This window comes from Entelurus aequoreus, linkage group LG27 (assembly GCF_033978785.1).
Source record: "Entelurus aequoreus isolate RoL-2023_Sb linkage group LG27, RoL_Eaeq_v1.1, whole genome shotgun sequence".
NCBI classification, from domain to species: domain Eukaryota; kingdom Metazoa; phylum Chordata; class Actinopteri; order Syngnathiformes; family Syngnathidae; genus Entelurus; species Entelurus aequoreus.
The window spans coordinates 10,703,320-10,723,175 of NC_084757.1; the positions used below are offsets into that span (position 1 = coordinate 10,703,320).

The window sequence follows — 19,856 nt, forward strand, 5'->3', positions numbered from 1 at the left end:
GTTTTAGTACCCACCCATGTTCTTCCACACCAAACTCAATTCAACATTTTCCTACAACGCAGGAGGCGTGGAACTATCGGAAATGTCATGGTAAAATGTATTATTATAACTCAGGGACGACTGATTAAATAATTGATTACAAATGAGTGGGCTGTGTCGATACTCCTCAATAGAGGCTGTTTACTTCAAATAAAATCTCCAGGGGGGGGAAGTCTGCCCTGCCTCAGCTCCAACACACCCACCCTTAAAAGCCTGCACGTCCACTAGCAACCGGAAAAATCTATTCGAAAGATCCTCCAGTTCGGAGCTATACTGCTGCCATTTAGCATTCTAGAAGTCTCCTTGCTGCACTTGAACACATGCAAAGTGCCCGCTAACACGCATTCACACACATCATGACACAGTATCCTCCTGTCATCCTTAATGATATCATGCGATGGCGTGGCATTTAAAGATCAAGGGCATGTGTGCGCGTGTGTAAATGTCACAGCCGAGATAATGCACACGTACAAAAAAAAAGAATAAACCAAGAAAAAAGTGTGTAAGAATACTGTGGTTTGAAGGCAGGCATCCTTCGGAGGATGTCAATAAGGGGCGTGGCTGCAGGTTACTAACATCCAATAATGACATAGCAAGGGAGTGTGACTTTTAACATAAAGACCCTGCTAATTGTTCATCTTTTGTTAGTCACAAGTTACTGCACACCCCCAATTTGTTTGATGTTTGCTTAGCATCTTTAGCAGGCTGATCAACTGGCCTGTGAATGACACCCAATTGACTCCCCAGTTCAGTTGAAAACGTGAGTTTAAAGCACTCAAGTCATAGAGACAATCTTTGAGCAGCTTTACTGGGGTTTATCCTTAAAAACAGCAGGGCACTCAACTTGCGTTTTTGCACTGGATCCCTAAAAAAAAGCGGAGAACTCTTGTGGGATAGAAGATCTTTATCTAAATAAATGATAAATGGGTTATACTTGTATAGCGCTTTTCTACCTTCAAGGTACTCAAAGTGCTTTGACAGTATTTCCACATTCACCCATTCACACACACATTCACACACCGATGGCGGGAGCTGCCATGCAAGGCGCTAACCAGCAGCCATCAGGGGCAAGGGTGAAGTGTCTTGCCCAAGGACACAACGGACGTGACTAGGATGGTAGAAGGTGGGAATTGAACCCCAGTAACCAGCAACCCTCCGATTACTGGCACGGCCACTCTACCAACTTCGCCACACCGTCCCTATCTAACCTTTTTCCCAAAATGATCCTTAAAAACAGCAGAGCACTCCGGTTTTATAAAAGATTGTCAACTTGCGTTTTAGTAATAGGTCCTTAAAACAGTAGTGCACTCCTGTCAGATAGAGGATCTTTGTCGAGGATTTTTTTCCCCAAATTATCCTTAAAAACAGCAGAGCACTGCTGTCAGATAAAGGATCTTTGTCGAGTATTTTTTTTCCTCCAAATTATCCTTAAAAACAGCAGAGCACACCTGTCAGAGGATCTTTGTCCAATTTTTTTTTTTCAATTTATCCTTAAAAACAGCTGTCAGATAGAGGATCTTTGTTGACCTTCCCCCCCCAAAAAATATTATCCTTAAAAACAGCAGAGCACTATTGTCAGAGGATCTTTGTAGAGCATTTTTTCCCCCAATTTATCCTTAAAAACCGCAGAGCACTCCTGTCAGAGGATCTTTGTCTGCATTTTTTTCCCCAATTTAACCTTAAAAACAGCAGAGCACTCCTGTCGGATAGAGAATCTTTGTTGAGCATTTTCCCCAAATTATCCTTAGAAACTGTAGGGCACTCCTGTCAGATAGAGGATCTTTGTCTAGCCTTTTTTTTTTCTCCCAAATTATCCTTAAAACAGCAGAGCACTCCTGTCAGAGGATCTTTGTCAAGCATTTTTTTTCAAATAATCCTTAAAAACAGCAGAACACTCCTGTCAGATAGAGGATCTTTGTTGAGCATTTTCCCCAAAATTATCCTTAAAAACAGCAGAGCACTCCTGTCAGATAAAGGATCTTTGTCGAACATTTTTTTTCCTATGTATCCTTAAAAACAGCAGAGCACCCCTGTCAGAGGATCTTTGTCGAGCATTTTTTTCCCCAATTCATCCTTAAAAACAGCAGAGCACTCCTGTCAGAAGATCTTTGTCGAGCATTTTTTCCCCCAATTTATCCTTAAAAACAGTAGAGCACTACTGTCAGATGATTTATGTCGGCATTTTTTTCTTTAATTTATCCTTAAAAACAGTAGAAAACTCCTGTCAGATAGAGGAGCTTTGTCAAGCATTTTTTTCAATTTATCTTTAAAAACAGTAGAGCACTCCTGTCAGATAGAGGATATTTGTCCAGCTTTTTTCTTTCTTTCAAATTATCCTTAAAAACAGCAGAGCACTCCTGTCAGGGGATCTTTGTCGAGCATTTTTTTCCCAATGTATCTTTAAAAACAGCAGAGCACTCCTGTCAGAGGATTTTTGTCGGCATTTTTTTCTTTAATTTATCCTTAAAAACAGCAGAGCACTCCTGTCAGATAGAGGATCTTTGCCAAGCATTTTTTTTCAATTTATCCTTAAAAACAGTAGAGCACGTCTGTCAGATAGAGGTTCTTTGTTAAGCTATTTTGTTTTTCAAATTGTCCTCAAAAAACAGCAGAGCACTCCTGTCAGATAGAGGATCTTTGTTGAGCATTTTTCCCCCAACTTATCCTTAAAAACAGTAGAGCACTCCTGTCAGATAGAGGATCTTTGTCTGCATTTTTTTCTCCCCAATTTATCCTTAAAAACAGCAGAGCACTCCTGTCAGATAGAGGATCTTTGTCAAGCTTTTTTTTTCTCAATTTATCCTTAAAAACAGCAGAGCACTCTTGTCAGATAGAGGATCTTTGTTGAGCATTTTTCCCCCAACTTATCCTTAAAAACAGTAGAGCACTCCTGTCAGATAGAGGATCTTTGTCTGCATTTTTTTCTCCCCAATTTATCCTTAAAAACAGCAGAGCACTCCTGTCAGATAGAGGATCTTTGTCAAGCTTTTTTTCTCTCAATTTATCCTTAAAAACAGCAGAGCACTCCTGTCAGATAGAGGGTCTTTGTCGTGCATTTTTTTTCCTAATTATCCTTAAAACAGCAGACCACTCCTGTCAGAGGATCTTCGTCAAGCATTTGTTTCCCAATTTATCCTTAAAAACAGCAGAGCACTCCTGTCAGAGGATCTTTATCTGCATTTTTTTTTTTCAATTTATCCTTAAAAACAGCAGAGCACTCCTGTCAGATAGAGGATCTTTGTTGAGCATTTTCCCCCCAACTTATCCTTAAAAACAGTAGAGCACTCCTGTCAGATAGAGGATCTTTGTCTGCATTTTTTTTTCCCAATTTATCCTTAAAAACAGTAGAGCACTCCTGTCAGATATAGGATCTTTGTTAAGCTATTTTGTTTTTCAAATTATCCTCAAAAAACAGCAGAGCACTCCTGTCAGATAGAGGATATTTGTTGAGCTTTTTTTCCCCAATTTATCCTTAAAAACCGCAGAGCACTCCTGTCAGAGGATCTTTGTCTGCATTTTTTTTTTCAATTTATCCTTAAAAACAGCAGAGCACTCCTGTCGGATAGAGGATCTTTGTCAAGCCTTTTTTTTCAAATTATCCTTAAAACAGCAGAGCACTCCTGTCAGAGGATCTTTGTCAAGCAATTTTTTTTCAAATAATCCTTAAAAACAGCAGAGCACTCCTGTCAGATAGAGGATCTTTGTTGAGCATTTTTCTCCCAACTTATCCTTAAAAACAGGAGAGCACTCCTGTCAGATAGAGGATCTTTGTCAAGCATTTTTTTTCTCAATTTATCCTTAAAAACAGCAGAGCACTCCTGTCAGATAGAGGATCTTTGTCAAGCATTTTTTTTCTCAATTTATCCTTAAAAACAGCAGAGCACTCCTGTCAGATAGAGGATCTTTGCCGTGCATTTTTTTTCTAATTATCCTTAAAACAGCAGACCACTCCTGTCAGAGGATCTTTGTCAAGCATTTGTTTCCCAATGTATCCTTAAAAACAGCAAAGCACTCCTGTCAGAGGATCTTTGTCGGCATTTTTTTTTTCAACTCATCCTTAAAAACAGCAGAGCACTCCTGTCAGATAGAGGATCTTTGTTGAGCATTTTTCCCCCAACTTATCCTTAAAAACAGCAGAGCACTCCTGTCAGATAGAGGATCTTTGTCTGCATTTTTTTCTCCCCAATTTATCCTTAAAAACAGCAGAGCACTCCTGTCAGATAGAGGATCTTTGTCAAGCTTTTTTTCTCTCAATTTATCCTTAAAAACAGCAGAGCACTCCTGTCAGATAGAGGGTCTTTGTCGTGCATTTTTTTTCCTAATTATCCTTAAAACAGCAGACCACTCCTGTCAGAGGATCTTCGTCAAGCATTTGTTTCCCAATTTATCCTTAAAAACAGCAGAGCACTCCTGTCAGAGGATCTTTATCTGCATTTTTTTTTTTCAATTTATCCTTAAAAACAGCAGAGCACTCCTGTCAGATAGAGGATCTTTGTTGAGCATTTCCCCCCCAACTTATCCTTAAAAACAGTAGAGCACTCCTGTCAGATAGAGGATCTTTGTCTGCATTTTTTTTTCCCAATTTATCCTTAAAAACAGTAGAGCACTCCTGTCAGATATAGGATCTTTGTTAAGCTATTTTGTTTTTCAAATTATCCTCAAAAAACAGCAGAGCACTCCTGTCAGATAGAGGATATTTGTTGAGCTTTCTTTCCCCAATTTATCCTTAAAAACCGCAGAGCACTCCTGTCAGAGGATCTTTGTCTGCATTTTTTTTTTCAATTTATCCTTAAAAACAGCAGAGCACTCCTGTCGGATAGAGGATCTTTGTCAAGCCTTTTTTTTCAAATTATCCTTAAAACAGCAGAGCACTCCTGTCAGAGGATCTTTGTCAAGCAATTTTTTTTCAAATAATCCTTAAAAACAGCAGAGCACTCCTGTCAGATAGAGGATCTTTGTTGAGCATTTTTCTCCCAACTTATCCTTAAAAACAGGAGAGCACTCCTGTCAGATAGAGGATCTTTGTCAAGCATTTTTTTTCTCAATTTATCCTTAAAAACAGCAGAGCACTCCTGTCAGATAGAGGATCTTTGTCAAGCATTTTTTTTCTCAATTTATCCTTAAAAACAGCAGAGCACTCCTGTCAGATAGAGGATCTTTGCCGTGCATTTTTTTTCTAATTATCCTTAAAACAGCAGACCACTCCTGTCAGAGGATCTTTGTCAAGCATTTGTTTCCCAATGTATCCTTAAAAACAGCAAAGCACTCCTGTCAGAGGATCTTTGTCGGCATTTTTTTTTTCAACTCATCCTTAAAAACAGCAGAGCACTCCTGTCAGATAGAGGATCTTTGTTGAGCATTTTTCCCCCAACTTATCCTTAAAAACAGTAGAGCACTCCTGTCGGATAGAGGATCTTTGCCAAGCATTTTTTTTTTTCAATTTATCCTTAAAAACAGCAGACCACTCCTGTCAGAGGATCTTTGTCAAGCATTTGTTTCCCAATTTATCCTTAAAAACAGCAGAGCACTCCTGTCAGATAGAGGTTCTTTGTTAAGCTATTTTGTTTTTCAAATTGTCCTCAAAAAACAGCAGAGCACTCCTGTCAGATAGAGGATCTTTGTTGAGCATTTTTCTCCCAACTTATCCTTAAAAACAGCAGAGCACTCCTGTCAGACAGAGGATCTTTGTCTTCATTTTTTTCCCCAATTTATCCTTAAAAACAGTAGAGCACTCCTGTCAGATAGAGGATCTTTGTCAAGCATTTTTTTCTCAATTTATCCTTAAAAACAGCAGAGCACTCCTGTCAGATAGAGGATCTTTGTCGTGCATTTTTTTTCTAATTATCCTTAAAACAGCAGACCACTCCTGTCAGAGGATCTTTGTCAAGCATTTGTTTCCCAATGTATCCTTAAAAACAGCAGAGCACTCCTGTCAGAGGATCTTTGTCAAGCATTTGTTTCCCAATGTATTCTTAAAAACAGCAGAGCACTCCTGTCAGAGGATCTTTGTCAAGCATTTGTTTCCCAATGTATTCTTAAAAACAGCAGAGCACTCCTGTCAGAGGATCTTTGTCAAGCATTTGTTTCCCAATGTATCCTTAAAAACAGCAGAGCACTCCTGTCAGAGGATCTTTGTCTGCATTTTTTTTTCAATGTATCCTTAAAAACAGAAGAGCACTCCTGTCAGATAGAGGGTCTTTGTTGAGCATTTTTCCCCCAACGTATCCTTAAAAACAGTAGAGCACTCCTGTCAGATAGAGGATCTTTGTCTTCATTTTTTTTCCCAATTTATCCTTAAAAACAGTAGAGCACTCCTGTCAGATAGAGGATCTTTGTCTTCATTTTTTTCCCAATTTATCCTTAAAAACAGTAGAGCACTCCTGTCAGATAGAGGATCTTTGTCAAGCATTTTTTTTCTCAATTTATCCTTAAAAACAGCAGAGCACTCCTGTCAGATAGAGGATCTTTGTCGTGCATTTTTTTCTAATTATCCTTAAAACAGCAGACCACTCCTGTCAGAGGATCTTTGTCAAGCATTTGTTTCCCAATGTATCCTTAAAAACAGCAGAGCACTCCTGTCAGAGGATCTTTGTCAAGCATTTGTTTCCCAATGTATCCTTAAAAACAGCAGAGCACTCCTGTCAGAGTATCTTTGTCTGCATTTTTTTTTCAATGTATCCTTAAAAACAGCAGAGCACTCCTGTCAGATAGAGGGTCTTTGTTGAGCATTTTCCCCCCAACTTATCCTTAAAAACAGTAGAGCACTCCTGTCAGATAGAGGATCTTTGTCTTCAACGTATCCTTAAAAACAGTAGAGCACTCCTGTCAGATAGAGGATCTTTGTCTTCATTTTTTTCCCCAATTTATCCTTAAAAACAGTAGAGCACTCCTGTCAGATAGAGGATCTTTGTCAAGCATTTTTTTTCTCAATTTATCCTTAAAAACAGCAGAGCACTCCTGTCAGATAGAGGATCTTTGTCGTGCATTTTTTTTCTAATTATCCTTAAAACAGCAGACCACTCCTGTCAGTGGATCTTTGTCAAGCATTTGTTTCCCAATGTATCCTTAAAAACAGCAGAGCACTCCTGTCAGAGGATCTTTGTCAAGCATTTGTTTCCCAATGTATCCTTAAAAACAGCAGAGCACTCCTGTCAGAGGATCTTTGTCTGCATTTTTTTTTCAATGTATCCTTAAAAACAGCAGAGCACTCCTGTCAGATAGAGGGTCTTTGTTGAGCATTTTTCCCCCAACTTATCCTTAAAAACAGTAGAGCACTCCTGTCAGATAGAGGATCTTTGTCTTCATTTTTTTTTCCCAATTTATCCTTAAAAACAGTAGAGCACTCCTGTCAGATAGAGGATCTTTGTCAAGCATTTGTTTCCTCAATTTATCCTTAAAAACAGCAGAGCACTCCTGTCAGATAGAGGATCTTTGTCGTGCATTTTTTTTTCTAATTATCCTTAAAACAGCAGACCACTCCTGTCAGAGGATCTTTGTCAAGCATTTGTTTCCCAATGTATCCTTAAAAACAGCAGAGCACTCCTGTCAGAGGATCTTTGTCAAGCATTTGTTTCCCAATGTATCCTTAAAAACAGCAGAGCACTCCTGTCAGAGGATCTTTGTCAAGCATTTGTTTCCCAATGTATCCTTAAAAACAGCAGAGCACTCCTGTCAGAGGATCTTTGTCTGCATTTTTTTTTCCAATGTATCCTTAAAAACAGCAGAGCACTCCTGTCAGATAGAGGGTCTTTGTTGAGCATTTTCCCCCAACTTATCCTTAAAAACAGTAGAGCACTCCTGTCAGATAGAGGATCTTTGTCAAGCATTTTTTTTCTCAATTTATCCTTAAAAACAGCAGAGCACTCCTGTCAGAGGATCTTTGTCTGCATTTTTTTTTCAATGTATCCTTAAAAACAGCAGAGCACTCCTGTCAGATAGAGGATCTTTGTTGAGCATTTTTCCCCCAACTTATCCTTAAAAACAGTAGAGCACTCCTGTCAGATAGAGGATCTTTGTCTTCATTTTTTTCCCCAATTTATCCTTAAAAACAGCAGACCACTCCTGTCAGAGGATCTTTGTCAAGCATTTGTTTCCCAATTTATCCTTAAAAACAGCAGAGCACTCCTGTCAGATAGAGGTTCTTTGTTAAGCTATTTTGTTTTTCAAATTGTCCTCAAAAAACAGCAGAGCACTCCTGTCAGATAGAGGATCTTTGTTGAGCATTTTTCTCCCAACTTATCCTTAAAAACAGCAGAGCACTCCTGTCAGACAGAGGATCTTTGTCTTCATTTTTTTCCCCAATTTATCCTTAAAAACAGTAGAGCACTCCTGTCAGATAGAGGATCTTTGTCAAGCATTTTTTTTCTCAATTTATCCTTAAAAACAGCAGAGCACTCCTGTCAGATAGAGGATCTTTGTCGTGCATTTTTTTTCTAATTATCCTTAAAACAGCAGACCACTCCTGTCAGAGGATCTTTGTCAAGCATTTGTTTCCCAATGTATCCTTAAAAACAGCAGAGCACTCCTGTCAGAGGATCTTTGTCAAGCATTTGTTTCCCAATGTATTCTTAAAAACAGCAGAGCACTCCTGTCAGAGGATCTTTGTCAAGCATTTGTTTCCCAATGTATTCTTAAAAACAGCAGAGCACTCCTGTCAGAGGATCTTTGTCAAGCATTTGTTTCCCAATGTATCCTTAAAAACAGCAGAGCACTCCTGTCAGAGGATCTTTGTCTGCATTTTTTTTTCAATGTATCCTTAAAAACAGAAGAGCACTCCTGTCAGATAGAGGGTCTTTGTTGAGCATTTTTCCCCCAACGTATCCTTAAAAACAGTAGAGCACTCCTGTCAGATAGAGGATCTTTGTCTTCATTTTTTTTCCCAATTTATCCTTAAAAACAGTAGAGCACTCCTGTCAGATAGAGGATCTTTGTCTTCATTTTTTTCCCAATTTATCCTTAAAAACAGTAGAGCACTCCTGTCAGATAGAGGATCTTTGTCAAGCATTTTTTTTCTCAATTTATCCTTAAAAACAGCAGAGCACTCCTGTCAGATAGAGGATCTTTGTCGTGCATTTTTTTCTAATTATCCTTAAAACAGCAGACCACTCCTGTCAGAGGATCTTTGTCAAGCATTTGTTTCCCAATGTATCCTTAAAAACAGCAGAGCACTCCTGTCAGAGGATCTTTGTCAAGCATTTGTTTCCCAATGTATCCTTAAAAACAGCAGAGCACTCCTGTCAGAGTATCTTTGTCTGCATTTTTTTTTCAATGTATCCTTAAAAACAGCAGAGCACTCCTGTCAGATAGAGGGTCTTTGTTGAGCATTTTCCCCCCAACTTATCCTTAAAAACAGTAGAGCACTCCTGTCAGATAGAGGATCTTTGTCTTCAACGTATCCTTAAAAACAGTAGAGCACTCCTGTCAGATAGAGGATCTTTGTCTTCATTTTTTTCCCCAATTTATCCTTAAAAACAGTAGAGCACTCCTGTCAGATAGAGGATCTTTGTCAAGCATTTTTTTTCTCAATTTATCCTTAAAAACAGCAGAGCACTCCTGTCAGATAGAGGATCTTTGTCGTGCATTTTTTTTCTAATTATCCTTAAAACAGCAGACCACTCCTGTCAGTGGATCTTTGTCAAGCATTTGTTTCCCAATGTATCCTTAAAAACAGCAGAGCACTCCTGTCAGAGGATCTTTGTCAAGCATTTGTTTCCCAATGTATCCTTAAAAACAGCAGAGCACTCCTGTCAGAGGATCTTTGTCTGCATTTTTTTTTCAATGTATCCTTAAAAACAGCAGAGCACTCCTGTCAGATAGAGGGTCTTTGTTGAGCATTTTTCCCCCAACTTATCCTTAAAAACAGTAGAGCACTCCTGTCAGATAGAGGATCTTTGTCTTCATTTTTTTTCCCAATTTATCCTTAAAAACAGTAGAGCACTCCTGTCAGATAGAGGATCTTTGTCAAGCATTTGTTTCCTCAATTTATCCTTAAAAACAGCAGAGCACTCCTGTCAGATAGAGGATCTTTGTCGTGCATTTTTTTTTCTAATTATCCTTAAAACAGCAGACCACTCCTGTCAGAGGATCTTTGTCAAGCATTTGTTTCCCAATGTATCCTTAAAAACAGCAGAGCACTCCTGTCAGAGGATCTTTGTCAAGCATTTGTTTCCCAATGTATCCTTAAAAACAGCAGAGCACTCCTGTCAGAGGATCTTTGTCAAGCATTTGTTTCCCAATGTATCCTTAAAAACAGCAGAGCACTCCTGTCAGAGGATCTTTGTCTGCATTTTTTTTTCCAATGTATCCTTAAAAACAGCAGAGCACTCCTGTCAGATAGAGGGTCTTTGTTGAGCATTTTCCCCCAACTTATCCTTAAAAACAGTAGAGCACTCCTGTCAGATAGAGGATCTTTGTCAAGCATTTTTTTTTCTCAATTCATCCTTAAAAACAGCAGAGCACTCCTGTCAGAGGATCTTTGTCTGCATTTTTTTTTCAATGTATCCTTAAAAACAGCAGAGCACTCCTGTCAGATAGAGGATCTTTGTTGAGCATTTTTCCCCCAACTTATCCTTAAAAACAGTAGAGCACTCCTGTCAGATAGAGGATCTTTGTCTTCATTTTTTTCCCCAATTTATCCTTAAAAACAGTAGAGCACTCCTGTCAGATAAGGGATCTTTGTCAAGCATTTTTTTTCTCAATTTATCCTTAAAAACAGCAGAGCACTCCTGTCAGAGGATCTTTGTCGGCATTTTTTTTCTTCAATTTATCCTTAAAAACAGCAGAGCACTCCTGTCAGATAGAGGATCTTTGTTGAGCATTTTTCCCCCAACTTATCCTTAAAAACAGTAGAGCACTCCTGTCAGATAGAGGATCTTTGTCTGCATTTTTTCCCCAATTTATCCTTAAAAACAGTAGAGCACTCCTGTCAGATAGAGGATCTTTGTCTGCATTTTTTCCCCAATTTATCCTTAAAAACAGTAGAGCACTCCTGTTGGATAGAGGATCTTTGTTGAGCATTTTTCCCTCAACTTATCCTTAAAAACAGTAGAGCACTCCTGTCAGATAGAGGATCTTTGTCTGCATTTTTCCCCCAATTTATCCTTAAAAACAGTAGAGCACTCCTGTCAGATATAGGATCTTTGTTAAGCTATTTTGTTTTTCAAATTATCCTCAAAAAACAGCGGAGCACTCCTGTCAGATAGAGGATCTTTGTTAAGCTATTTTGTTTTTCAAATTATCCTCAAAAAACAGCAGAGCACTCCTGTCAGATAGAGGATATTTGTTGAGCTCCCCCCCCCCCAAATTATCCTCAAAAACAGAGCCCTCCTGTCAGATAGAGGATCTTTATCTGCATTTTTTTCTTCAATTTATCCTTAAAAACAGCAGAGCACTCCTGTCAGATAGAGGATCTTTGTCAAGCATTTTTTTTTCAAATTATCTTTAAAAACAGCAGAGCACTCCTGTCTGATAGAGGATCTTTGTATTTAATTTGCTACTGTCTATTTATTAATCATTTTGACTTCATGACTGTCATCCATTTAGAGAGTTAAAATACGTTACGGTATGGCAGAGCCTTGCATTGACATGTAATAGAAATTAAAGAATGACAGTCACAGTGTTTCCATTCTGTTTAAACACGTCTCTTATTAAGAAGTGGAAGCCAATTTCCTTCTCATTCCAGAAGATGCAGATCTGTGGTCAGACATTCTGAAGCCTTCCCCACCCGTGCTTAGCCGCCCACACTAATTCAACCTTCTCTAGAGGGAGCGAGAGCTCCCCTGTCAAGATGCACAGCATATAAACTCCATTTCACCAGCCTCTACTGTACCTGTTTGTGTCTCAGTAGCGGCAGCCTGACTGCATTTGACTGCCGGTGAGTGACTTTGTGTGTGAGATGCACTCAGAAAAATCATTCATTTTTTAACAAGAGGCGTGCAAATGCAGGTCATGTCCTCTCAGCACTTAGAGAAAGGAGGATTTTACGATGCCTTGCAGCCTTCCTTCCTTACTCCATGCCATCGCACACTTCCTGACTCTTCCTTTATCCTCTGCCAACTTCACCCTGTCGCTGTTTGCACCACCCCGCCCATCTGTGATCCCCCTCCTCTGCAATTACCTCAACACTCCGAGAGACAGGGGAAATGGGTTGCCTGGCAACAAGATGCAACTGGACCAATGGCGTGCCCCCAAATGAGTTGATTGTAATGTGTTTTAACAGGGGGGGAAGGAGAAGCGGGGATGATGGTGTGCAATTGTGAGAGAGGAGCAAGGTAGGAGGAAAAGAGGCAGAAATTAATGGAGGGAAAGTAAAATATTTAATAAAATGTCAGAATATATAGACCACTGGAGGAGAGGTGTCAAAGTCGTTTTGACTGAGGACCATGTCGCAGTTAGGTTTGGCCCCCAGAGGTGAATACTATTTTTAAATGCATTTTTTAGATTAAAAAAAATGAAAATCTAAAAAAAATATAGTAAATTGCAATAATTTCACCTCACAATTTAGTGTATATTACTGTAAATGGAAAAACAGTACTGCTGTTTTTTTGTTTCAGTTGCCAGAATTTTATTAGTTGTTTTTTTTACTGTAAATAAAAAAAACTGCAATTTTACAGTAACATTTTGGCACCTGAGCTGCAAGTTTGTTTTTTACCGCAAATCAACAACTGCAGATTTTTCAGTGTATTACTGTAAATGTCAAAACGGTTTGTTACAGTAAAAAAAAGTACTATATTTTTCATTTAGAAAAAAATGCTGTAACAACCACAGTAAATTTCCCAATTTTACCATGAAATCTATTGCTACTTTTACATTGCACAATTTGATGGATAACTTGCTTTGAAATCATTATTAGTAGTTTTTATTTCTATTTTAAAAAATGGCTTGAATGTTTGATAATATATATTTGCATAATTAGACAAAATTTATGTTAACATCGTTTGCGATTACATGGAGTACATATATTTTTTTCTCTCCCAAAATAGAAAGAAAGAATACATTTAGTAAGAAAAGTTACAGTACTTTATTGGTACATATTATTTCCAGGCTTAATAAAATGAAGTGGCCCTGAGTTTGACACCTGTGGTGTATGGCAATCGCTAGGAAAACAATATTGCTCGTGATGTGCTGTTAGTGCGCTAAACACACTTCTAACTCCTACTGTGAATGAGGGTGAAAAAGAGGGGTCAGGGTCTAAATCCATGGCGACGTCTTTCAAATAAACCTCCATCTCTTCTTAGCATCATTTCGTCCATCACCCCCGCCCAGTCCCTTTCTTATTCCCCCTGGAGGGGAGGGGTAGTGTGTGCCTGCCACGTCTGAATCAACCGGGCATGATGACATCTCTCCTCAGCTCCGTAACCATAGCAACGGCAGCCAACCAAGAAGTGCCGCTCTCTTCTCTTCTCCCCCGGCTGCCAACATGCCCCGCCGGCGCCCTCCCTGTCGGTTCCCTAATAGAGTTCTATTACTCGCCGTCACGCTTCCCGTCACCGGACACACACACCTTTGGGAGTCGGGCTGCGAGATGGTGTTGACCAACGCCTCCACGGCGGTGTCGAAGAGCTCGGGGTCGGGCAAGGCGCTGAAGCAGTCGTGCACCAGGCCCTCGCTCTCGCTGAGGGGCACGTCCAGCAGCACCCAGGAGGACAGGCAGCGCAACACGCGGGCTTTCACCGCTCCGGGGCTGTCCGACCTTCGCAGCAGTTGCTGCAGTAAGGGACACACCGACCCCCACTCCTGCCCCAGGGCGCCACGGACCTGATGGGAGAATAAATACTGTTATGCTGGTACTCGCTTTAAGGTCATGCATGCCTGGCATCTCTGGCCGTATATGCAAAATTGTTGCATGCACATCTGCACAAAGTGCTGAACAAGAGAAGCGTAAAGTGGAATAGTGTCAGAAGAATTCAGTAAAAATGTATTTTAAAAAATAACAGTGGGAGGGGGGGGGGGGGGAGTAAAAACATATTCAGGTAAAGGCTGGACTCCAGGGAGGGGTCTAGACTGAGCCCAAGGTAAAAAAAAACCTCATAGCCTTAGCACACATAAACATTAGGAGTGTGGGAAAAAATCGATTCGAATTCGAATCGCGATTCTCACGTTGTGCGATTCAGAATCGATTCTCATTTTTAAAAAATTAATTTTTGTAATTTTTTATTATATATTATTTTTTTCATTTTTATTTTTTTTAAATTAATCTATCCAACAAAACAATACACAGCAATACCATAACAATGCAATCCAATTCCAAAACCAAACCCGACCCAGCAACACTCAGAACTGCAATAAACAGAGCAATTGAGAGGACACACAAACACGACACAGAACAAACCAAAAGTAGTGAAACAAAAATGAATATTATCAACAACAGTATCAATATTAGTTACAATTTCGACATAGCAGTGATTAAAAATCCCTCAGACATTATCATTAGACATTTATAAAAATAAAAATAAATGAACAATAGTGTCACAGTGGCTTACACTTGCATCGCATCTCATAAGATTGACAACACACTGTGTCCAATATTTTCACAAAGATAAAATAAGTCATATTTTTGGTTCATTTAATAGTTAAAACAAATTTACATTATTGCAATCAGTTGATAAAACATTGTCCTTTACAATTATAAAAGCTTTTTTTACAAAAATCTACTACTCTGCTTGCATGTCAGCAGACTGGGGTAGATCCTGCTGAAATCCTATGTATTGAATGAATAGAGAATCGTTTTGAATCGGGAAAATATCGTTTTTGAATCGAGAATCGCGTTGAATCGGGAAAAAATCGATTTTGAATCGAATTGTGACCCCAAGAATCGATATTGAATCGAATCGTGGGACACCCAAAGATTCGCAGCCCTAATAAACATGTTACATAGAATCAACAAAACTTGCAACAGAGGGGAGGGAGTGGCAGGTACAGAGACTGGCTGCAGCTGTTTAAGCGCTACTTAGCCGTCCATCGTCCCTAAGGCGAATCAAGCAATGGTGAGTCATTTGCAGTAAAAGTTATTTAACATGAATCGTATATTTTAGCAAACAGCTGGACAAGGCTTTAAGTCGTTTTTTAACATTATTTTCTGGGAAACGGACCGCACGATTATGAGAAAAAAACGTAAATGCGATTTTTCTTTCCAAAATTGCGATCGGATTTGCGATTTTAACATTTCATACATAAAAAATACATAAAACTGTTCAAATAACAAGTCAAGAAAGGCATGTTACTTTTAGACTGTCAATCAACATATTCTAGTCTCAAGGTGCCACACATTAAAACAACATGCAATCCATCCATCCATCCATCCATTTTCTACCGCTTATTCCCTTCGGGGTCGCGGGGGGTGCTGGAGCCTATCTCAGCTACAATCGGGCGGAAGGCGGGGTACACCCTGGACAAGTCGCCACCTCATCGCAGGGCCAACACAGATAAACAGACAACATTCACACTCACATTCACACACAAGGGACTATTTAGTGTTGCCAATCAACCTATCCCCAGGTGCATGTATTTGGAGGTGGGAGGAAGCCGGAGTACCCGGAGGGAACAGAGAAACATGACCTTCGTATTGTGAGGCAGACGCACTAACCCCTCTGCCACCGTGCTGCCCCAACATGCAATCATTTAATGAAAAAAATATTTTTTTGCTTTATGCAGACACACTCAAGAGCTTTTGTCTACGTCATATTCTTATACGGAATAATCGATAAAAACTTTACAGTGATTATATTATTATGTAATCATAATCCATCCGTTTTCTACCGCTTGTCCCTTTTGGGTCGTGGGGGGTGCTGGAGCCTATCTCAGCTGCATTAATATATAATAATAATGCAAGTAAACATTTAAAAGGATATCAACTTATCATTACTCAAATGTAGAATGTTTTACTATTGTACTGTAATTAGAAGGTAAATAACGTTGTTATCCTTAATAAATAAACACAAAAAATAAAATGGACTCATTTCTATAAGCAAAAATTTAACATTTTAAAATGCTTTTTTTTTTTTCAAAGTTGAAAAAAGAGGTCGGACGTTGTCTTTTTGTTTATTGCTTTTTGTGATCACAGCATTCTCTCTTGTTTGTCCGTGATGATGGGCTCATATCACCCATCCTATTGGAAGCTAAAATAATGTCACAACAGCACATTTGACTTAAAAAAAATTGTTTTTCTTTCTCTCAATTTGTGTTACTTTTCGGCATTTCTCGCCGGCGAGTCGAGTCGCGAAGCTCTCCGTACTTTGAGCGTGTTGGCGCCCCGCTTTAGTCTCCGCCGAGACAAAGATTGTGAATGACTGAAAATCAATCAAAGTTTATCTACATAGCCCTTAATCACGAATGTCTCAAAGGGCTTCAAACCCCACAACATAAAAAGGGATCACTGTTCAGTTAATTCTACTGTCAAATAAAAGCGCTCAGGTGCTCAGAGCGATGCAAAATGTAGGACGCCTTTCTTCCTGTTTGAAACGAGAGACGAACAAACGCGAGGCTCGACAATTCTGATTGGCGAACGTGGCTGTCACTCAAAAGCCGGAGACGGCGGAGAAAAAAAAACTTCAACCTCTTGCGGTTATTTACCGCATTAATTAAAACCTCCATGTTGATTCGATTTTGATTAATTGTGCAGCGCTAACAAGTAGCGACATAACGTTTTGTACGACGTTAATGTTGTGATTAATTTAGCATAAACATACATCAGGGAGTTTCTCAAACACCTTTAATAAGTGTATCTAATGATGCGAGTCAGAGGCGCATCGAAATTTGTGTTTAAAATATATGAAATCTCTTGGGAAAATTGGTAAAAAATATGGAATTTCTCGACATCATTCGCCATCTACTAAATTTTTTAGTTTATGGATTTAATACATTGTAAGGTTTCTTTGTGAGGAATCCTGAAATATTGCAAGCATTCAAATAAAAACAGTTCTGGGCTTCTTCACATTGATTATTTTTGAGACATTTTTCAAGTTGGCTGACATCACTTCCTGGATGTTATAGATCAGGGGTGTCAAACTCATTTTAGCTCCGGGGCCGAAAATCTGTGCTCAGGCGGGCCGGACTATTAAAATCATGGCATTAAAAACTAAAAAAATAATAAAGACAACTTCAGATTGTTTTTTTGTCTTACTTTGACCAAAAATAGAACAAACACATTCTAAAAATATTACAATAAAAATATAGAAAAAACTACCGGCAGCAGTAAAGTTTAGATCCATGAAGGAAAGAAGAAAATGAATGAATTAATTTTTATGAATTAAGTAACATTTAAGAAAACCTTTTTCCAAAACACAATAACGAATGTGACATATAACAGGATAATGCATACATTAATTATTAATACATTATTAATTACATTAATCATGAATTCAATGATTCTTTCACACATATCTTATGGCTTAACCACATGGTCCCAGGCACACCAGTCATCAATCAACCATTGAGTGTCTTTATAACCGCGCCTTGAAAGTCCTAGACAAGAAGAGTATACTATATCATCATTGCCAAATTTTAACCAAATACAATATTTATTTTATTTTGTTACACACAGTCAAACTGGTTTTTAAACGTTGGATAACTCTGCTCCCCAATTGCTCTGCAAGGCAATTACAAGACTGCAAAGTGGTACCAGATCTACCACCCAAGCAATGTCAAAAGGCAACTGTTGCGTTCCATTCCGTAGAACATCTTTTGCCCAGACTGCTTTTTCAATAAAAGGACCACAACTATGGAACTCTCTACCTGACACTTTGAAAAGTATACCTGCACTTGTCACTTTCAAAAAACAAACACAATTGTGGCTAGTTGAGCAACAATCGTGTTCCCATGTTTAGTTTTTACTAATTTTTACTCATTGGTTTTTATCTAGTCTGCACTTTGTGTTATTATTATTATTGGCTTTTATCTAGTTTGCACTTTGTGTTATTATTATTATTGGCTTTTATCTAGTTTGCACTTTGTGTTATTATTATTATTGGCTTTTATCTAGTTTGCACTTTGTCTGTATTATTACTATTATCATTATTATCGACTCATCTTTGCCTTATTCTTTTTATTTTCTTATTTTAATGATGTTGGATCTGTGTTGTTGTTGTTGTTGGGGACAAGTGTTGTAAATTAGCTTTGGCTACAAACACTATGATGCATACATTGGATAACTGTTTCAGATATCTATGTTTCTGTATCTGTGGGACCCCATTTTTATGACTTGATGGGGTCCATGGTACCCCATTTTGAAAATTCCTAGCGCCAACACTGATAGAGTATTGGTGCGTGCAAAACAGCAGCAGGCGGCTGTGGCCTGCGGGCCGGTTCTAATACTAATCAAATATCATCCCGGGGGCCATAGATCATTCATTCGCTGGCCAGATCCGCCCCGCGGGTCTTGACCTTGACACATAGGTTATGGTAAGTATGAGAATGTGTGAGCTGCTGCCTAATCGTCTGTACTCACATAAAAAGTCTCTTATTTGCCAATATATTTACACAAAGTTTTTTTGCAGCAATATCTTTTCTGTCGTCTTCATGTCCATCCATCTCTCTGTCACGCCATTTGATTGAATCGCGGAACATGAAACTCGTAGCGCTCCCTTAATGAGCCCGCGCTCCGAGTGTTGCAGATGGATGCTTGCTGAGTGACTCCATCGCTGCAGTAGTGAAAACTATCAAAACGGCACCGGGAAAACGCCAAAAAAGAAGGACAAAAGCTGGATTTCCAGGTTTAGCCAGGTGCGAAAGGGGGTGGCCACATAAGTGCCGCAGTCAAGCATATCGGAGAAGAGTATTTTTTATTCTTAAATGAATTACCGCATTTTTCGGAGTATAAGTCGCACCGGCGGAAAATGCATAATAAAGAAGGAAAAAAAACATATATAAGTCGCACTGGAGTTTAAGTCGCATTTTTTGGGGAAATTTATTTGATAAAAGCCAACACCAACAATAGACATTTGAAAGGCAATTTCAAATAAATAAAGAATAGTGAACAACAGGCTGAATAAGTGTACGTTATATGAGGCATAAATAACCAACTGAGAACGTGCCTGGTATGTTAACGTAACATATCATGGTAAGAGTCATTCAAATAACTATAACATATAGAACATGCTATACGTTTACCAAACAATCTGTCACTCCTAATCGCTAAATCCCATGAAATCTTATAAGTCTAGTCTCTTATGTGAATGAATATTATTTGATATTTCACGGTAATGTGTTAATAATTTCACATATAAGTCGCTCCTGAGTATAAGTCGCACCCCCGGCCAAACTATGAAAAAAACTGCGACTTATAGTCCGAAAAATACGGTAAATAGTAATACAAAAATGGGCTAAAGCAAAGAGGGAACTCTTCTCATGCATGCAGAGCAAAAAGGCTGGTGCTTGAGTAGTGGGTATTACTATTTACTTCGCTAATTCTTATATTGTTTTAATTGGTCGATCTCTACATACCAGCCCCTTTCGGTACTGCGGCAAGCGGCTCGTCTGGAACTCCTCAGGAAGGACGGTGAGCAGCTCCAGCAGCGCCAGGCAGCGCGCCCGCCCGTCCACCCCGCCGCCCTCCTCCTGGAACACCCGCACCATCTCCGCCACGGCGCCCGGCCAGGCCTCGGGCATGGTGTTGAGCGCCAGCGAGGCCAGGGCCACGCATAGCCGCGTGAGCACCATCTTAGAGCCCGAGGAGAAGCAGGCGATCTGAGAGAACAGCTGGCTCCTCAGAGACTCGTACTGGTCGCTGGGAATGTCCGACCAGTAGCGGGAGATCTTGGTGTGAAGTGCGCTCGCGCCAAAATACTGGATCTCCGGCACCTACGTGAGGTGAGATGAGAAAA

At 39.4% G+C, this 19,856-nt stretch overlaps 1 protein-coding gene across 1 annotated transcript in view; it reads right to left on the bottom strand.

The window, feature by feature from the left end:
* The window catches only part of LOC133644758 (importin-13-like), a 90,327-nt gene that overhangs the window by 46,498 nt on the left and 23,973 nt on the right, over positions 1 to 19,856 (bottom strand). The window contains exons 4-5 of the mRNA XM_062039482.1: positions 19,477 to 19,833; positions 13,541 to 13,794 (exon numbers count right to left, since the gene is read on the bottom strand). Coding sequence (XP_061895466.1) covers positions 13,541 to 13,794; positions 19,477 to 19,833 — 611 coding nt within the window. The remainder of the gene's footprint in view (positions 1 to 13,540; positions 13,795 to 19,476; positions 19,834 to 19,856) is intronic.